Source organism: Syngnathus scovelli, chromosome 15 (assembly GCF_024217435.2).
Source record: "Syngnathus scovelli strain Florida chromosome 15, RoL_Ssco_1.2, whole genome shotgun sequence".
NCBI classification, from domain to species: Eukaryota; Metazoa; Chordata; class Actinopteri; order Syngnathiformes; family Syngnathidae; genus Syngnathus; species Syngnathus scovelli.
In genome coordinates, this window is record NC_090861.1 from 6,655,485 (window position 1) to 6,673,302 (window position 17,818).

At 47.5% G+C, this 17,818-nt stretch overlaps 2 protein-coding genes and 1 long non-coding RNA gene across 6 annotated transcripts; 1 reads left to right on the forward strand and 2 right to left on the reverse strand.

Annotated features, from left to right (window-relative positions):
* The first annotated feature begins 262 nt into the window (after window positions 1–262).
* zgc:165604 (uncharacterized protein LOC792578 homolog) lies at window positions 263–4,044 on the forward strand. The gene is made up of 7 exons (XM_049743413.2): window positions 263–335; window positions 1,084–1,238; window positions 1,318–1,384; window positions 1,462–1,593; window positions 1,662–1,817; window positions 2,891–3,013; window positions 3,090–4,044. Exons 1-7 carry the CDS (start codon window positions 272–274, stop codon window positions 3,296–3,298), a joined length of 906 nt encoding a protein of 301 aa, XP_049599370.1. The 5' UTR covers window positions 263–271; the 3' UTR covers window positions 3,299–4,044.
* On the reverse strand, window positions 1,129–2,731 carry LOC137840999 (uncharacterized). Its single transcript, XR_011088268.1, has 4 exons — window positions 2,539–2,731; window positions 2,346–2,401; window positions 1,451–1,584; window positions 1,129–1,268 (listed from the first exon to the last, which is right to left on the reverse strand). It is a non-coding gene; the product is annotated as an uncharacterized lncRNA (long non-coding RNA).
* LOC125982584 (pecanex-like protein 3) lies at window positions 3,505–17,703 on the reverse strand. 4 transcript variants are annotated; one of them, XM_049743388.1, is made up of 36 exons: window positions 17,315–17,703; window positions 16,023–16,514; window positions 15,684–15,892; window positions 15,503–15,602; window positions 15,387–15,426; window positions 15,198–15,293; window positions 13,398–15,095; window positions 13,051–13,177; window positions 12,770–12,939; window positions 12,516–12,573; window positions 12,264–12,405; window positions 12,026–12,183; window positions 11,807–11,960; window positions 11,692–11,724; window positions 11,428–11,599; window positions 11,239–11,349; window positions 11,037–11,128; window positions 10,839–10,948; window positions 10,631–10,736; window positions 10,460–10,552; window positions 10,213–10,363; window positions 9,648–9,792; window positions 9,250–9,424; window positions 9,067–9,175; window positions 8,860–8,989; window positions 8,621–8,679; window positions 8,318–8,533; window positions 7,938–8,191; window positions 7,318–7,548; window positions 7,133–7,236; window positions 6,901–7,048; window positions 6,605–6,835; window positions 6,220–6,494; window positions 5,981–6,150; window positions 5,441–5,847; window positions 3,505–5,349 (listed from the first exon to the last, which is right to left on the reverse strand). In XM_049743388.1, exons 2-36 carry the CDS (start codon window positions 16,173–16,175, stop codon window positions 5,197–5,199), a joined length of 6,780 nt encoding a protein of 2,259 aa, XP_049599345.1. In that variant the 5' UTR covers window positions 16,176–16,514; window positions 17,315–17,703; the 3' UTR covers window positions 3,505–5,196. The 4 variants fall into 4 exon arrangements, with proteins under 4 accessions (XP_049599345.1, XP_049599347.1, XP_049599344.1 ...); XM_049743390.1 differs by having other exon boundaries at window positions 3,505–5,325; window positions 9,250–9,427; XM_049743387.1 differs by having other exon boundaries at window positions 9,250–9,427.
* Between the last annotated feature and the right edge of the window lie 115 nt (window positions 17,704–17,818).

Consider the following 17,818-nt stretch of genomic DNA (forward strand, 5'->3'; position numbering starts at 1 on the left):
AATATAAGTATAAGTTAGGGTTTTTGTTCAGACTTTTTTTTAACCAAGTATTGTAAGGATTTTTTTTTTCCAGATAAATGATCCCTGATGATGGCCAGTGGCCATAATGCTGCCTTTGTTTTCGCCACCAAGCTGACAATTAGAGGTGAGGTGAAGCAGCGTTGCTCAATACATTAATCATGCATGCCTAGTTTTCATTTTTGGCACACGGGGCGGGGGTGGGGGGAGTGAAGAGAAACTCGCTCGTTTCTCACACTGCCTCCTGTCAGCCATGGGTGCCCCGGGACGACACACGCTCTGGACCCTGTGCGTCTGCTTTGCGGCCCTTCAGACAAGTGAGTTCACTTCTCTTATAATCCAACTTCATATGCTCACTTTTGATTGTAGAGTGCATTTATTAAGTATTTTGTTGTATTTTTTTTGGGCAATTTTACTACAGTATTTAATCAGACATGCAAGAAAACCTTCATGATTGCTTTTACGCTGATTCCGAATCTGCACTATTTTTTTCTTCAAGCACATCAGGTTTTCAAAATATTAATAATAACAGAATGTAATAATTAGTAATATTTATGAATTAAGGGTTAGGTTCAGCAGCAGGTGGATTCTTCTCAAACACATGCACACACACACACTGTAAAATCCTGTTCCTAATATTGTGGTGTTGTCACATGACATAGTTAAGTCCAAACTTTAGCATTAGCTTAGCAGTGGATAATATTATATGCTGCATGCACAAACAAATGTTTGAGAGCAAGTGGGTTGTTTTTCCACTCCGCCTGCGATTGGTTTTGGCTCCACGTCAGTGCTGTCCAGTTCAATTAAAAACTCACGCACGCAAACACACGCACGCAAGCGCACGCACAAACACACGCACACACACACACTTACACACGCGTACGCACTCACACATGTAAATGGGTGAGAGTGAAAAGTTAGAAAGGTTTCTCACACTCACCACTACGTTATCGTCATTATGAAGGCAATGGGATACTACGATCCGTGTTGATCACTGCCATCTAGTGGTTGTAACAAGCATTTTGCATAACAAGCAATTCTCCATTCATTCATTTCTTGCCTGAGATGCTTTGAGGGTGACCATGAGAGAATCCACGGTGGAGGTGGTCCGAGGGGATTACGTCATCCTGCCCTGCTCCTTCTTCACCTCCAGCCCCCTCTCCCGACTCAACATAATCTGGACCATGGCTCCTTTCTCCAGTCCGGAATCCCCCATTCAGGTCTACACACGCACTTTATTCTTAGTTTTCCTGGAAGAAATTGTGACATCATGATTCCAAGAGCAAGAATTCCTTCCAGGTGATCGTGTATGACCACGGCCAGATTATAGAAGACCCCTCCCTCATTGGCAGGGTGGGCTTTACAGGTATAGCAATGATTTAGTTTTTTTAAAACAAGGATTAGACAAACCAACTAAAAGAAGGTGACCCACTTGCTTGGAAGGTATCCCATGGAGTGCAGACATCATGGTGAACGACACTCATGTGTCGGACGCTGGGATTTATCGCTGCATGGTCAACAACCCTCCAGAAACGGCAGATCCCGGCATAGGAGAACTGCAGCTCACTGTTTTAGGTACATTTAGATACACATTTTTACTTCTCATGTTAACAACAATGTTAATCTGCTGATTGCGCCAACAGTGGCACCATCGCTGCCCGCGTGCCAGTGGGACGGCGACACAGACGCGGGGGGTAGCGTCACGTTGTCCTGCTCGGTTGCCGAGGGCATTCCCACTCCGGAGATCCACTGGGATAAACTCAACCCAGAGGAAATTTCACTTCCTATCAACATGGAGGGTCAGAATTTGATCTTTACTCTATACAAAATGAGTTCTTCGATTTAATGTCGGTGTCAGCAATTTTATGCCACCCTTGAATGGTAATTTTTAGAGAAGAGAGCCCTTAGCCTTGAAGGTGGGGGTGATACAACTAAAATAAAATAAACACCATTTTACTTTTGTGGAAAATTGAGGCCACCAAAGTCACCACCTTCAAACAAAGTGAATTTAGCCCAGAGATTCGAAATGGTTATGTAGGTCAAACAAAATTTATTCAAAATTTTGCCAACCAATTGCTAATTAAAATGGGCATAATTTAAAAGCTGGCGTAGGCTAGAGTGACCATATTTTGATTTTCCCAATAAAGGATGCTCAACCCATTTTTGAGATACCGATATGATACTAAAAAACCCAAACAACATGCCGACGTTATAAATAATAGCACCATCTTTCACACAATGGTTCTTACCATCTTTTCAGTGTAATAATGTAAATAACAAATCAGTCGTGTCGCAAGGATATTAATTTAACAAATAAAGAAACTCACCTCATTATTTATATCATATTTAGATTTTCCCTCGTTGTTTTCTTGTCCATTCTGTTCTGGAATAAAGGAAGTTTGTCAACTTTCCAGATAAACTCTACTCATAGCTTTTTTTTTTTTTTAGTGTTGAATTGGTTAAATGCAACGGCACTTGCACGCTTGCAATTGCAGCGGTAAGCGTAAGAGTCGTCCTTACTTGCAATATTGCTTGTTATCTTCTTTTCCGGGTCCCTCCCAGTGTCTACGTCACACACACCTGTAACGGTAGTGTACCCCGCATGATATAAAAAAGTCCTCTCAAATGTCATGCAAAACATCAGTCAAATTAAACACATGCTAATTGAGGGTGTGGACATATCCGGGCAAAACAAGATGTTTGGTCATCTTAACGTTGCCCAGGTGAAATGGGTCAAATTCAATGCCATTTGTCCAATCCTATAGAAACATTGCCATCTAGCGGAAAGAAAGCGCAATTGCGGTCTAGGAAGCGCAACTTTGGTGTTGTCTATATCGAATACATTACTGAAAATGTATTGATTATTTCCTAGGCGAGCTGTCGGGTTCAGTCCAGATTGTCAATGTGTCCTCACAAACATCCGGCCTGTATCGTTGCTCCGCTTCCAACGTCCTTGGGACGGAGAACTGCTACGTCAACCTGTCCGTCTTCAGCGGTGACCACCACTTTTTTTTCCCTCCCTCTCATAATCCAAAATCCATATACACTGATATGCTTTTGATAACTGTCAGCGGTGGCAGGGAATTCCTCAGGCATCCTGCAGGGGGTGCTGCTGACTTTGTCCATGAGCCTGATGCTGCTGGCCCTGCTGGTGCTCATGACGTGGCTTCATCGTACAGGCCAGGACGGCCGATGGAGGCTCTCCAAGGAGGAGGAGGATGAGGAGGGCTACAATGAGATCCGCTATACTCCATCCTTGATGAAGCGCTCCTTTGTGTAAGACATTTTAGTAACATGACATGCTGCTTTTTAAATAAATTCTCCAAATTATGACTGCCATTTCATTTTTCATTTTAAGAGAATAGTCACTAACACTTCAGATATAGAGGGACACTAGAGGCCCCAACATTCCAACTATACTTTAGATTTAAGGACGTTGTTTGACTCTGGAGAAGGAAAGACAAATACAAACTAGAGCACTCAAGCTGCAAACAAAGACACAAAAATCTTTAATTTAAATAGAAGGGAAAAAATCATTTAAAAAACTGTACAGAACATTGAACATTGACTTAAATAAAGATTCCCCTGTGAGTAAAACTAAAATAAAAAGATGGAGATGGGATACAAATAAAAAAAGAAAGGAAAAACAGAACCAAATCTTCCCAAATTGCACATTTCAAATGTGACGCTAAACGGACTTAGTGTCTTAAACGGAAAATAACCCAGAATTTCCAATCATAATAAAATAGGTTTATATTTTTAAATATATATTTATATATGAAACATGCTGTACATAGTTGCAGAGATTACGAAATCCCTTTTTATTTTATTTCAACTGACACCCGGCTCTGACCACCGTTTTGTGCTTTGCTTTCTCTGAGCAAAGTAAGGAAGAAAGAAAAGTTCAACTGGCTGCTGCTGTTTCATAAAAAGAAAAAATGTTAAGACGGCTACTTGGGGATTTCAGTGGGAGAATGATAGCCACCACCAATCTACTTTGAATTTGGGCGGCTTGCCACAGTTTGATCATTCTGCAGGGTCTTATTTTGTATTCTACTGCATTATCTGATCACTGAGGTCAATCCAGAGTGAGGCAGAGTGCAAGACGGGGAAGAAACCCAACATAAAGTGACTTCTTCGTGTACTTCCAGTTACACACACACACACACACACACACACACACACACACACACACACACACACACACACGCAGGAGCCCCTGTTGAGATGACACAATTGTAACACTGGTTTGAAGAAGGGATGACAAAACAAAAAACGCAAGTTGCCAATTTAACATCAGCACATGATACAAATGAATCCCAAATATGAAAGACCGTTTTCCTCCAATAAATATTTATCCTTTGTTTTCAGTTTTTATCCTTTAGTTCCAACTAAAACGCTGGATTCAAGCAGTAGTAGTGGTGACTCTGTTAGCTAGTTAGTAGTAGCGGGGGATGCAGAAGCAGTAGTCGAGTAGGAGCGACAAGGAAGCAGACCCCTTTGCCCCCTCCCATCCTCCTTATTGGATGCGATGCGGGCTGGCGGGTGTCTCCAATTGACTGGCGCGACACCGACGCCTCCATCTTCAAGTAGAGAAGAAAAAAAAAATCTCCAAATAGAAAAAAAAAAAAAAGTTTGTGATCAACACAATTTCTCAAGCTGGACTCAGAGGCTGTAAACAAGCGGCATGAGCACCGTGCGCTGGCCGGGGGAGGAGATGCACCATAAAAACGGTTGGCTGCTGAAATTTCAATTCTGTTCCTCTGGACTGAACACCGGCGAGAACTTCTGAGTTGGGAGAAAAACTGAACAAGGCTTCTCGTGGTCTCCACACAGTCAAAGCTGATCTTCCATGTTCCAGTTTATAAAAATAATTGTTGAGCAAAGGAAAGAAAAAGATCCTTGGAATTGCACTGGCCTTCCTGGCCTTTTAGCACACATACACTCATGTACACACACAAACACACACACACGCGCAGCGCATCTGAGCCTCACTAAGATGACTTTGGGAGTAGCGTCATGAGTTGATGTGGAACATGCTTTAAGACCGCATCGTGTTTTGTGAATCCATGTAGAATAAACATTGATATAATGAGTCTTGATGGGGGCGTGGGGGTGCCGTCCAGTGTGCTGTTACCCAAAAGGGGGAAGGGGGGGGGGGGGGGGGGGTGTCAATAATCAGCGCAGGTGCTCAAGTAAAGGCAACTCTGTGGATTGGTCAGGCGGCGTGGTGGTGTCTCCTGCTGGCAGCAGGCAGGATTCCACCGCCCGCGTTGCTCCCAGCGGATCTTGTGTGGGACTGGCTTCCTGTGGGGGGCCCGGGGGCAGCGGCTGATTTATATCACAAAGAGCAACAAGTCAGCATGTGACCTAATTCAAAATGAATTATTTCGTGATAAGTCATTTTGTTAGTGTTCCTCACCTGCGTGCGTATGGTGTGGACGCTTGCTCCATCACCCTCCGCTCCCGCCGGACCGTTAAAGCCCTTTCTGCTGGAAAAACTCCACTTCCCAAAATGGCTCTCAAAGTGGAGCATGTTGCCCTGGGCGAGGCCAGCCCGCTGGCCCGCCCTGTGGCTCGAGTTGTCCAGGAAGCTGGCAGGGCAGATGCACTCGGGCACCGGCAGAGACGGCGGCGCCACGGAGCCGCTGAAGGAGAGTTGCGAGTTGGACAGTTGCTGACCCAGCAGGCCCTGGATGGAGGATGTGCGTTGGAGGGATGAGAGCAGGCTTGCTTCTATTCTGCCCTCTGATTGGCTGAGTAGAGCCAGTGGGAGTGGTTGGGGATGGTGAGGCCAGTTTTGTGTTGGGCCGACTGGATTGTCCGTACCTGGTGGACAAAAACAACAATTACACCCTGAGCATTGCTTTCTTGATTCTGTATTTTCTTACATCTTATTTATCTAGTGCTCATTATTTTCTGCTTCAGCTACTAAGGAGTTGGAGAAAATAGAGCGTTTTACCCAATGAGGGCTGTATGGTGGTGATGTGAGGCTGGGGAAGGCCAGAGGCTGGTGTGCTCTGCGCGGTGTGGATGGCGGCGTTGGTCGTGATGGAGGTGGAACCGCCACCGCAGTCCGAGTCCTCGATGTTTCCGCCGCTGTTGCAACCGGCGCCGCATCCTTTCTGCATCCTGGAGACAAGCCAACTTGTCACGCTCACAGCCATGGGAAGTCTTTGGGTCCAAAACAGTCGAGGGTACCTGTCCCAGCTATTGATGAGCCAATTGTAGATGTTGTGGGGGCTGACAGGTCCCCCCCACACGGAGCGCAGCTGACCATGTCCACCGGCGTACGACGTGGTGAGGGGGGACACGTAGATGGGGTAGCCGATGGGTTGGTCGCACGACGAGTTGATCATGTTCCTCAGGGCCTGTTTGGCGTTCTGAATGCTGCCGCGCTCTGGGTTGCGGTTGCGCAGGAAGACCAGCTCCTGCTGTTGCCCCGCCCACAGCCCACGCACACATTCTCTGTTTACCTGTAGGGGGAGCATAAGGTTGGTCAGGAGTGTTTGTCTGAAAATTTGCCTGAGCTGCGCTCCCACAATGGACATAAGTGTAAGTACAGATTAGAGGAAGGATGTACAACCTTGATGACCCGGAAGCTGAGGAACCTTTTGTTCAACATGATGATTTTGTACTCATCGCTGCCGTCGTCCATGATATGACGCAGCGCCAAAAGTGATGGCATGTTGGCGAGGATGGCGCTGCGCCAAACGGGGTCGCCCTCGTGCGATATCAACATTTTCTCCTCGTTGGTGGTGATGGCGTCATATAGCACCGTGGGGTCTTCATACTCATCCGGGGATGTGAAGTGGTCCTGCGGGAGAGCGCGACAAAATGTAAGCCTGTGAAGATGTTGCCTGGTGCTCAGTGAAGCGTTACCTGATGCAACTTGAGGGACATCCGCACACCGGGCGCCACAACTCGATTCAACAGGTCCATATCTGCAAAGACCCACTCGTCCCGTGGAGATGTGATGCGAAAGTCTCCCTTGAAGAGCGCGTGGAGGCCGTAGAGGAATGGCTCCAAGCTGGCAAAAGCAGAGCAGGTTATGGACAGTTGCACTAGACAAGCATCAAAGCAACTTTAGTCCAGTCCGAGATGGAGCTCTCACCTTGCAGACATGCTGTGGGAGGCAGTGCCCAAGGCTCTTCTTCCAAGGATACACAATCCAAAGCATAGACTGACCAGAGGAGAATCTCTATCACTAGTCACAGGCTGCAACTCAAAAGTAGAAATTAAAGAATCTCTAATAACATATTACAAGTGGTTGGACGTAAAGCCTGTGCAGAGACAAACCGTTTGCCGCCTGCTGTTGCAATACTGAATCCAGTCCACATAAATCATGCAGAAGGAGGAGGGTGTGATCCCGGAGGCCCTGTGGTCGTAGTCCTCGTCGATGTTCAGGTTGAAGGTGGGGTCGCTGTCGACGTAGTTGGGTCCGAGACATGGCCGCAGTGCCTCCTGAATTGCCTCGTTAGCCAACCACTCCTCCAATTTAGGCGATCGGCTCACGTAGTAAATGATGCTCTGTTGGAGAAAACAAATATTAACCATCCATAGTTAAAATATTGATTGTTAATCTAAGATTTATCTTGTCAGTTGTGGAATCTGCTTGATCCAAGTATTTGTTCCCGACTTTATTTCACCTCGGGTCTTGAAATCAATGGAACCATAATGGCTTTTACTCCTCACAGAGAGTGCAATTAATTCAGTCGTGACTACTTTGCTTCCTGTAGAAATCAAAACAGGAAGTAAACAAGCAAGGAAAGCCAAATTTGGTGTTGGACTACTTTGACAATAACAAACAGCAACCTTTGTTGGTCATATTTCAACACGGCATCCAATTATAACCTAAACCGGCTGGTTCAATTGTAATGAGACTCCACGGTCCTCCCTCCACTTTCTGGACATCTCACCTTGACATAGTACGTGATGAGAATCTTGCGAAGATCAAACACTTGCAGCATGGAGGCGGCGTTGTTGTCACTGATGCTGTAACCCTCCAGCACGTACTTGGTGGCCGCCACTTCCCAGGCGAGCCAGCGCTGTCCGAAGGCGGCGTTGAACGACAGCATGTGAGGCAGGTGACCCGGCTCGCAGCAGCAGCAGCCCTCGTCCTCCTCCACGCCTTCTGTGATGGCTTCGACTTCTCTTTGCTGACAGTAGGTGCCTGCAGGGAGTAGATGTAAAATGCATTAGGAGCTGAATCAAAATCCTGATATAATCATTCAGAGTAACTATATAAACATATAATGTGTGGGAGGGGCAAAAGTAGGTCATTTTCTAAACTGCTGACCTCTAAACTCGAGACCCCTCAGCTGGAAGGTGACCAGGCCATTGCCGATCTCGATAATATGCACCAATGCGTTGAGGTAGTCTGAGGCGAGAATGAAGCAGTCGCCCGTGTTGTAGTTGCCCCAGCGTCCGAGCAGCAGATCTCCACACAGGCTGTGCTGCAGCGAACGTGTCAGGTGCTCGTAGAAAATGGAGTTCAGGTTGTTATCGTCGGCACCTGGCAGGAAATGGGGCCACCAGCATAGCAATAATTACATATCACTTCAACAATGTTGACAAAAAAGAGGCGGAGACATGATAATACCTGGATTACGGTCCAGCTGAGTGGCAAGTCTGGTGTTGGAGTGGTCAACTCGCTTGGTGCTAACAAGACAGAATTTGCACAAAAGTTTATTTTCAATCAATGCATTATTCAATGAATTAAAAAAAAAATATATATATTACAGGACTCTTGAGAAAGTAAATGCTAGGTGGACAAATTGAAAAACAGAGTGCTGTACCACATGTGAGTGAAATAAAACTGCAGAGTTTTCAACCACATACTTGTAGTCCCGCTCCCAGAATTTAACAGGCCTGGTGTATGAGGTGACAAACACAGCGCTGCCCAGGACTGGATTGAGAGGGGTTGAAAAGATGGCTGAAAAGATGGCTTGCACAAAGAGCACAGCAGAGTCTGCAGAGAAATTGAGTTAAGGGGCATCTGGTGAGGAAGTGTAACAATCATTTGCGTGGGATCGGATTTAAGGATACGTGGCACCGCGAAGGGCTGGGCAAAGGCGTGGAAAGCCGAGCCCCACGTGATCTGCCAGGGAGCGATGTAAGTCAATACGAAGCGTAACTTATACAACAGGTCCCACATCTGAGAAATCAAATAAGAATGCGTTGTTACGTCATTTCATTTTAGGCTTTATGATTGATGCCGTGCAAACCGACCTTGCTGAAAAGAATGGACATGAAATAGTAGTCAATCAAGAAAGTCTCCGAGAAGTGTGGGTAGTCAAAGTGGAAGAAGAGCGTGGTGAAGCACAGCGTGACGTACTGCTGCGACGGGGCGCAGAAGGATGAACGCAGCAGCTTCATGCCCGCCACTGAGATGAAGAGCGCTCGGCTACTGGAAGACAAGTCAAGAGGACATGATGAGAAATTGTGCATTAAAAAAAATCCTCCAGACACATTCTAAAACCAGTAATGTTTTTCTAAGCCAATTAAATGAGAAGAACACTAGTTGGGGATTACTGACGTCATTAAATTCATTTTGCCCCTCTTAGTATAATGCACAGCAGTTGAGTGGCTCCAGCAACCACAGCCAAGGACCTCTTGTCGTGACTTACTAGATGTCCAGCTCTTTATGGTTCTGGCCAACGGCACGAGCTTCTGTCGTGAGGGAATTGAGCACCACCGCCGGGTAGATGAAGTACTTCTCCACACACTGAAGCCATGCATAAAGCTTCTCGAACCACATGAGCTGTGCAGCATCTGGCGAACAAACAGAAATAAATGCAAGGCGTGACACCCAGAGAGTTGATTTTTCTCGGGGTGATTAAATCAGTTTGTGACATTTCAAGGTGCTCTCACACTGCCGGTGTTATTTTTACACTAACAAAAAAAAAAAAAAAAAGTACCGAAATCCAACCGAACAAGCTCTACTGCAACTTCTCAAAATGTCAAGCAAGTTCAACAGTAAGAAGAAAAATAACTGAATTTAGTACTGGCGCACAGTGAAAATCCCAGGGAGCTGATGAGAGGTTAAATGCATTTCTCAACAGCACTTCAACTTGAGACCTTGCCGGTTTTTATTTAATCCTCAGTGATGCCTCTGGAGGGAGAAGCTGATAATGGCTCTTTCATTTTACAGTGACATGAGCTCGAGCGGATGAAGAGCAATGAGACGCTCACCTCGGACTTCGAACTGACTGTACTCTTTGGATCGGAGCACAGGGTGAGCCAGGCAGAACCATGGAAGCTGTTTGCGCAGCTGAGGCAGGAGATAGTGAGTAATAAAGCCGACAACTCCCGCCAGGATATATAAGACAAAGCTGAGCGCAGGCTGTGGGGGCAAAAAGCACAGAGAAGAATAAGTGAGCACTTGTCGGCAAATGGCGTGAAGAAAAGTGGCCGGATAATGTCCTTAACTTGTACTAACCTGTAGTGCAATGAAAACCGTGCTGGCACTGATGGCAAAAGTGATCACAGCCATGAGGGGACACATGACAAGGTCTGAATGAAGAATTTCTTTCTGCGGAGGGGAAGGCAAAACGCTTTTAAGTGAAGGACATTCTGAAATCAGATGTGTGGCGTTTAGGAAGATTTGTACCACAGAGTTGCGGAGCTTCTCTGGAAGAGGATCCTTGATCTCCACAGGGGGATCTTCTGGTGTACGATTCTCCAGCTCGGGGAGTAATTTGGATCGGACCAATGACCTGAGCGCCGGGGGGAAGGTGAGAGTTAGATACAGAATTTAGATGCACAGTAGTAAAGTCGAAATCAAAGTCTAAATAATGACTCTGAAGCAAGATACCGACCAGAGGATGGTGGGATCGCTACTTTGGCGACTCAGGTGGTAGGACAAGGCGAGCAGCAGGCCGCAAAATACAGAGAAGAGTACTGGCACATGGGCGTCCCCCCACGGTGCCTTTTAGTGGGAAGAAAACACAGACCTCTGCTGCATCAGGTTTCAATGTTTTAACATGGTATTGAACAAGTATTCATGTTGCGCTTACATTTATGGCACCCAGACAAAATCCATACAGCAGAGCGGCCACCAGCACGCTGCGTATGAGGCTGAACAGAGACGAGAGTGGGCTGGTGGTGGCTGAGGAGAAAAGAGTGAGTGGATCAATGCAGCCCAAACATGCGGTTCAAGCGACCCATCTAATAAAGCAAAACGAATACACGGTGAATGCTAAAGAGCCACGGTCTTACCCGTTCCACCAAAAATGTGCATGTCGATCTGCTCCAACAGACACATGATAAAAGTATTGACCTGAGGTAGCAAGCCAAACAGGAAGATGACCGGAAAACACAAGGCCAAGACTGTGGGGGGGTAAAAAAAAGAATAGGATTCAACGGTGCTTCTTTTTTTAAATTTCAAAGTAAAGTGTTAAGATTTACCCAGGAGCATATCTCGGACACAAAGCAGGAAATGTGCAGAAAAGAACGTGACGCCATAGAGGGAGAATGGTTGCAGGCTGCCAGAACGGCCGGATAAATCAAAGATCCAGATCATCACGCAGCACAAGCAGAAGTAAACAGGCCGACTGTACACAATGATCCAGTTATGACCCTGTTTCACAACAGATAGGGAAGTAAATAAATCATCACAACCAGGTGACACGGAAAAAATCTGAAAGCGGGAGGGCAAACCCAATTACTCACATGCATGGGAGAGGCTGCGTCTGGTTGCACACTCTGAAAAAATAGTTTCAAGAAAATGACTGGCTTGCATACAGAAAATAAGATCCCGGTACATTTACTTCAGAGATTCGCATACCTTCAATAAGGAGTATTGGCAACTTGCAATGACCAGGCAGAACTGGAAGACCCAGATGTCCCTGAAAAAGCCCTGGAGCAACAGTTGGAAGCCCAGGAAGGCCACCAGACTGGCCAGCACCACAGCAAACACGTTTTCTCCCACACGGCGGTTCCTGATGACAGGATCGGGTTTCATTTTGAAATATTGCATCATGTCGGTTCACGTGCAAAGCCTTACCTGTCCAACAAGGCCAGAAGCGCTAAGCGATCATAACGGACCCTGAGCCACTTCCCAGGCAGAACCCAAAAGCGATAATACTGTTTGGGTTTAGCCTTCTCCTCGATCATCAGCGTGTTCTCTTGGGACTCCTGCAGAGACTCGTGATCCAGGTCGAACTGGAGATAGGTTGAGAAGCAGATCATGAGTTCTAGGGGACGCTTATACTGAAGGAAAATTAAGAAAAATAAAAGTTTACCTCAGGCATTTCCAATGGAACCCTGCGCACCTGCATGCCCTGTAGGACCACTGGTCTGGGCTGCAGCATGGAAAGGACTGGTGCTCCTTCTTGGACCTCAGTGGAGGTGAAGCTTGAGGACTGGGACTGCCTCTCCCTTTCTCTGCAAGCAAAACATAAAATTGTAGTATTATTTCAATTATTATTTGCGCTGTTCCTTCACAGTAAGTAAAGCTTGAATACAAATAAAAGATAATAAGCCTTGTAACTCACTGAACTGGATCTTCATAACCTCCTCCAGCAGGTCCAAATGTGTAGGACCTCTTCACTCCTGGCACACATTAGAAAGAATGATGAGGAGAAAAAAAAGGGAATTTCCCGCTGCTTTGATTTTGAAATGGCTTCTATCTTCCAATTTAACCGACAGACACGAAAGTTGCATTGATCTTCACATTCATCTCCACACACGACAGGAACAAAGCGGTTGGTGCCGAAAACGTCTCGTTGCTCGAAAGCCACCGACTCACCGCTCTCGTCAAAAAAGTAGTGCACGGCTCCCTCCGATGTGTCGTCGAAGGTGGAGGCCTCGTGGATGCCGCTGCGTGGGAGCAGAAGTGACGAAGCAAACTGTAAGGCGGACGGGAGGGTACGGGTCCGCGAGTGGGAGGAGGTCCGAGCCCTTTGGAGGTCCTGGAGGCTAACGGATTAAAGACAGAAATGAGCAGCCTTCAATGATAAGACTTTGCTCAGCATACCCAGCTTGCAAATATATTAGCACCCCCCCTTAGGTTTGCCAAGTGGGACTGACCTAGGAGGGGATCCCATGGTGGAGGGTGGAGGTGTCGGGTTGGTTCCTGCATTGTGTCTCCTGCGGATGGCTTGGGTCCTCTTCACACTGCTGACTGAGTCGTTCTTGCCATTATCTAGAGACAGAGCTGAAGAGTTTCACTTTGTCAACGTCTACACAGAAAATATGAAAAAGAACTCATGCTGCAGTCGTATGGTACCAAAACGGGGGCGCTGATGTGGGCTCGGATGTGCCAAAACATACAAACCACAAAACAGTTTGGTGCAAACTAAGAAAGACGTCTTAGACATTTTGAAACTATATTTGTCTCTCCTGAAAACAAACAAGGGGCACAAACATGAGCTCACCTCCCCCTACCGCCCCCTCTTCGGTCAACTCTCCTGCACGCCAGCCCATCTGGTTGCCAGTCCAAGATCCTCCGAGAGAATCCAGCCGATGAGGATGAGACACCGGAAAGCAATCGATGTGAATGGTGCGAGCTTCCAAGTCCGACTTGGAGACGGTGAGGGTCCGAGGTGCAGGGGTGGAAGTTGAGGGCATCGTCTGCAGAGCAGCAGGCGGAGCCGCTGTGCTGTTCTGACTTGAACCCGCCCCATCCATACTCAGAACCCTGGCGTGCGTCTTAGCGCTGGCTGTGCTCGAAGAGCGCTGAGCTGCACGTGAATGCGAGGGGCCGGCTGGTTCGGCCAAATCCCCTTCCCGCGGAGTAGGAGGCTGAGCAGCCGGGGGGAGCTGTAGCGCGGCGCCAGCGTTAGCGAGTTCTGGGGAGTAGCAGGAGGTAGAGGAACTGGAGTCTTCATCTGAGCTGTAGCGCCGCTGAGAACCCAGACTGGATGCCGCGCTCATGTCGCTGCCGTCGTCCTCATCGCTGGAATCCTCAAAGAGACTTTCGCTGTAGGCCTTGGCACCGAGCTTGTTGCGCACCGGAATGTAATCTCTGTGTTGCCTATGATTGTGATGACGCCTGTACGAGCCGCAGTCAAAACTGTTACTTCCCGCCCCGGCTCGCCTTCGCGGAGCTTTCCGCCGGCCCGGCTTGTGGCCCACACTACTGCCGCTGGCCCGCAGCAGCTTCAAGTCTTTGGGTCGCACGACCTGCTGGGCGGCTTGATCGGACAGCAGGAACGGGGTTGACGATATGGGCAGAGAGGGCTCGGAGCACACTGAACCCAGGGCCAGCCCTGAGGGCACTGAAGTGGCCTGCCGAGGCGGAGGGAGGGGGGGAACTGGGGCGGCTCTGTCCAAATCGCAAATGTCAGAGTGGCCGCTACTTGAGGGAGAAGAGTTGTGGAACGCGGGGGCTTGTGCAATCATATCAGATGGTAAATCGTCTCCTTCGACGAGTGTCCTGTCCAGCGCCTGACTGGGGGAGATATCTTTGCAGGGGGAACGCAATAACACGCTGTCCGACAGGTTATCCGTATCGCTGCCATCCTGTCCCGCTGGGACGCCTGCGGCTGTGGTGACCTTGGCGCCCGTCGTTGGCATCGTAGTAGATGCCGGTCCATCTGTGAGCTTGGGTTGGCTGAAAGATGGACTTTCAAGCTGAGTGGAGTCCGTCTTTTCGCTGCGGTAGCTGCTAACGGTGCTCAGCGTCTCGCGATCGGTGGCGCCACCGCCGCCGCTGAAACAGCTGTCCGTAGATCCGGCAGCTAATGCCACCCCGCTACGACAACCAGGGTACTCGGTCCCAGGTACAAACACCACCGGGTCCAGGCCCAACCCTAAGAGATTTTCGCTCAGCTCTTCACTCAAGCTACTCTTTATCAGGGGACTCAGCGGGGTATCTCCAAGACTCCCAGACTCAGCAGACGGCCCGAGCGGAGAATAAGCTAACCCATTGTCCTCTGGGATCTTTTGAGGCACCTCTACTTGCTGCAATGGCTCTTTCTCTCCTCCATCTTCTTGACTGGAAGGTGAAGGGGGTACGGACAGATATTCTCCCGGTTCTCCAAATCCAGACGCCGCCCCGGAGAGCCCAATGAGACCTGGGAAATTACCTCCCAGAGCAGCAGCAATGCAGGACTGGACCATGCTCGGACCCCCTGTACAGGGACAGCGGTGAAAATTAGATAGAAACATTGCTCCTGCTGGGTCTTGCGTGAGGAGCATAAAAACAGTGCTGTCTGATGCATGAGCAGACTTACTGATGGTGTCCTGAGAGCCTTGACGCAGCATTTCACGATGAGCAGAAGTCACAATCACATTATTGCTTCCCTGTTCTCGCATTAACTCCTTGATATCTGAGGTAAACAAAGAATGGTTGATTTCACCAGAATTTCCACGTTAACTTCAGTAAGGGTCTTACTGGATGGAAAAATCAAACACATGCTAACCTTTTGTTCCCCCTGAATCCTCAAGTTGGGGCAAGAACTCCTGGATAATAAAAATAATGATATGAATATCAAATAGAAGCCTTTTGGACCAAAGCTAAATTGTTGATGCTCCTTACCGACACTTGGTTGAGTCCAAACAGCGAGTGCTGGGAGCTGCATCGCACCGGAGGCGTCGAGTTGACCTTCCGAAATACAGTCATCTCCACACCAGCATCCCTGAAGGCAGATTTAAAGGGTTTGGTTGAAGGATTTCACACCACCTCCCTTTTTAAAAAACAAAAAAACACACGCACGCACCTGGGCTGACTCCCATCATGGCCCCCTGAACCTTCGTCCCCATCTTCTGTCCTTGGAACGTCAGGCGTGAGCGAGGCCTGTTTCTTCTCGATAATCTCCCCGAGGTCAAACATGGCGTGCAGCCGGTAGTTAACCACTTTGATGGTGGTGAAAAAGATGGCCACCGCAGCGGAGTACAAGCCTGCAATCACCAAGCTGGCGGGGAAAGCCTGTGAGGTGAAAGAACATGAAACAAATTATACACACACACACACACACATGATAAATTAATGTTCAACAGTGAACAAACTGCAAACTTAATTTAAAAAAAGTAGTGAGTTTCAGCTGAAATGTGCTCACCATGTACAGCAGAAAGGGGAATGCGAGCAGAAATATCCACAAGTAGAGATGGAAGCAGTTGGAGAAGGTGCTCTGATGGGGGTCCACATACCACCCTCCGGTGAGCGAGGCCCACACGCCTTGTCGTAATATCTGAAGCGCCTGCGAGCCCATCTCTCCACCTTCAGGGGGAACCCACAGATGAAAGAGCCGCTCCAACACGGTCGCTGAGAAAACTGTGGGGTTGGAGCCACAGCGTCCTGTGTCTATGATGGCACGTCCATTGGAGATGGCCAACCAAGCGAGAGTTTCTCATGGGTAACAACGCTTCTGAATCCTGGATGCCTGATCAATTCAGTTAAGGTCAGGAGTCTTTGAACATCCTGGCACCATTGCGTGCCCTGTCCTCGCACAGATGATGCCACGCGACTCGAGCCTAATCCTTGAAGGGAATTCAAGCGAGCGACTTTGTGGTACATTGGCAACCCAGCGAGAATGAGGGAAAACACTCATCTGGAAGAGAGATCACAGAAATTGATGGGTAAAATAAACTGAGTGAAGCGCCCGCAAGGACTAAAAATACAACATCAGATTAAAAGACGATTTAACTCAGGATACACTACTCACAAAGTTTTCAGCGTCAACATATTCAGATGTATAATAATGCATTATATTTATATAATGCTTTTCTGGATACTAAAAGTTTATAACGACCCTGAGAGGCGATTTTTATACCGCACCTCTAAATTGTAAAATCATCTTTCATTAGGATGTGTGATGTACTTGTACAACACTACAAAGTACAGCTATAACCCACAATGCAATTTAACACGTGACTGGAAGAATTCAAAACGGATTATGAGTGTTTTAAAAATAATATCCCAAGTCTGAGGGCCTATAATAGTGTTCTCCTATCTAGATGACATTTTCCAAGAGGCACTAGCAGGCTAACAAACAATTTCGCCTAGCTTGTGACTATGTTATTATCGGGACAAACTGGAGCCGATCGAAGCACCAACACCTGCTATCACCGTGGCGTGTGTGTGCACATAATCGATCGCTACAGCAAACAAAATCACAAACGCTGACATTCGGTGTTAAACATCAGATGATTTAATATAGAAACCGGCTAATGCTAGGCCTGCACTAGCTGCAATGCAATCTGCTCACTGTCACTCTCGTTAGCAGGGTAAACAACAAGGAGTCGTAAAAACATGAGCAAGACATAAACGTGCAATGTTGCAAATGTTAACGTGAGCTCACTTTATCTTGACAGAAGGTAAAATTATGCTCGTAGTTGAAACGCTACTCACATTTGAATCCCAGCACAGCGTACACTTAGCTTTAGCCGTCCAGCTTGCCTCATATCCTTCTTCCGCATCCACTCTTCGCAAAAATCTCAGATTTCCTTCGCAGGATGCGAGCGAGCAATGTCAGAAAAATAAGAAGTAAAATATAGACAGACTTTTTTTCCACTGACGAAGGGCTAATTTATCATTTCGCGAGGGTCCCTGGTTTTCTTTGACATTTTAGAGGGACGGACAAGCCTCGATCTGGAGCCCCATTCATGGTGAACGTCAAACAGGTTTTTTTTACGAGAACAGGAAGTGTGTTAAAATGTTTCCGAGGAAAAAAAGGCTAACTGTAGCTGCTAAGGTGCTAGCCAACAACTAGTTGGCTCACACGCGCGCGCGCACGCACGCTCAAGTGAGTAATCGTCGAGATATTCCCATGACGCTGATTGGCCACATTCAATGACGTCACCAGGCGGGGCATACGCCAGATAATTAGGAACAGCGTCGCAGGCGTCTCGCCCT

Excerpts from the sequence above, each read along its gene's own strand:
- zgc:165604 (XM_049743413.2), top strand. The coding sequence starts at position 272 with ATGGGTGCCCCGGGACGACACACGCTCTGGACCCTGTGCGTCTGCTTT. Across the intron at positions 336-1,083 it reads CTTTGCGGCCCTTCAGACAA|ATGCTTTGAGGGTGACCATG; the intron begins GTGAGTTCACTT and ends TTCTTGCCTGAG. Across the intron at positions 3,014-3,089 it reads CAACCTGTCCGTCTTCAGCG|CGGTGGCAGGGAATTCCTCA; the intron begins GTGACCACCACT and ends GATAACTGTCAG.
- LOC125982584 (XM_049743387.1), bottom strand. The coding sequence starts at position 16,175 with ATGGGCTCGCAGGCGCTTCAGATATTACGACAAGGCGTGTGGGCCTCG. Across the intron at positions 15,294-15,386 it reads GGATTCAGGGGGAACAAAAG|ATATCAAGGAGTTAATGCGA; the intron begins GTTAGCATGTGT and ends TGTTTACCTCAG. Across the intron at positions 12,574-12,769 it reads CTACTTTTTTGACGAGAGCG|GAGTGAAGAGGTCCTACACA; the intron begins GTGAGTCGGTGG and ends AATGTGTGCCAG.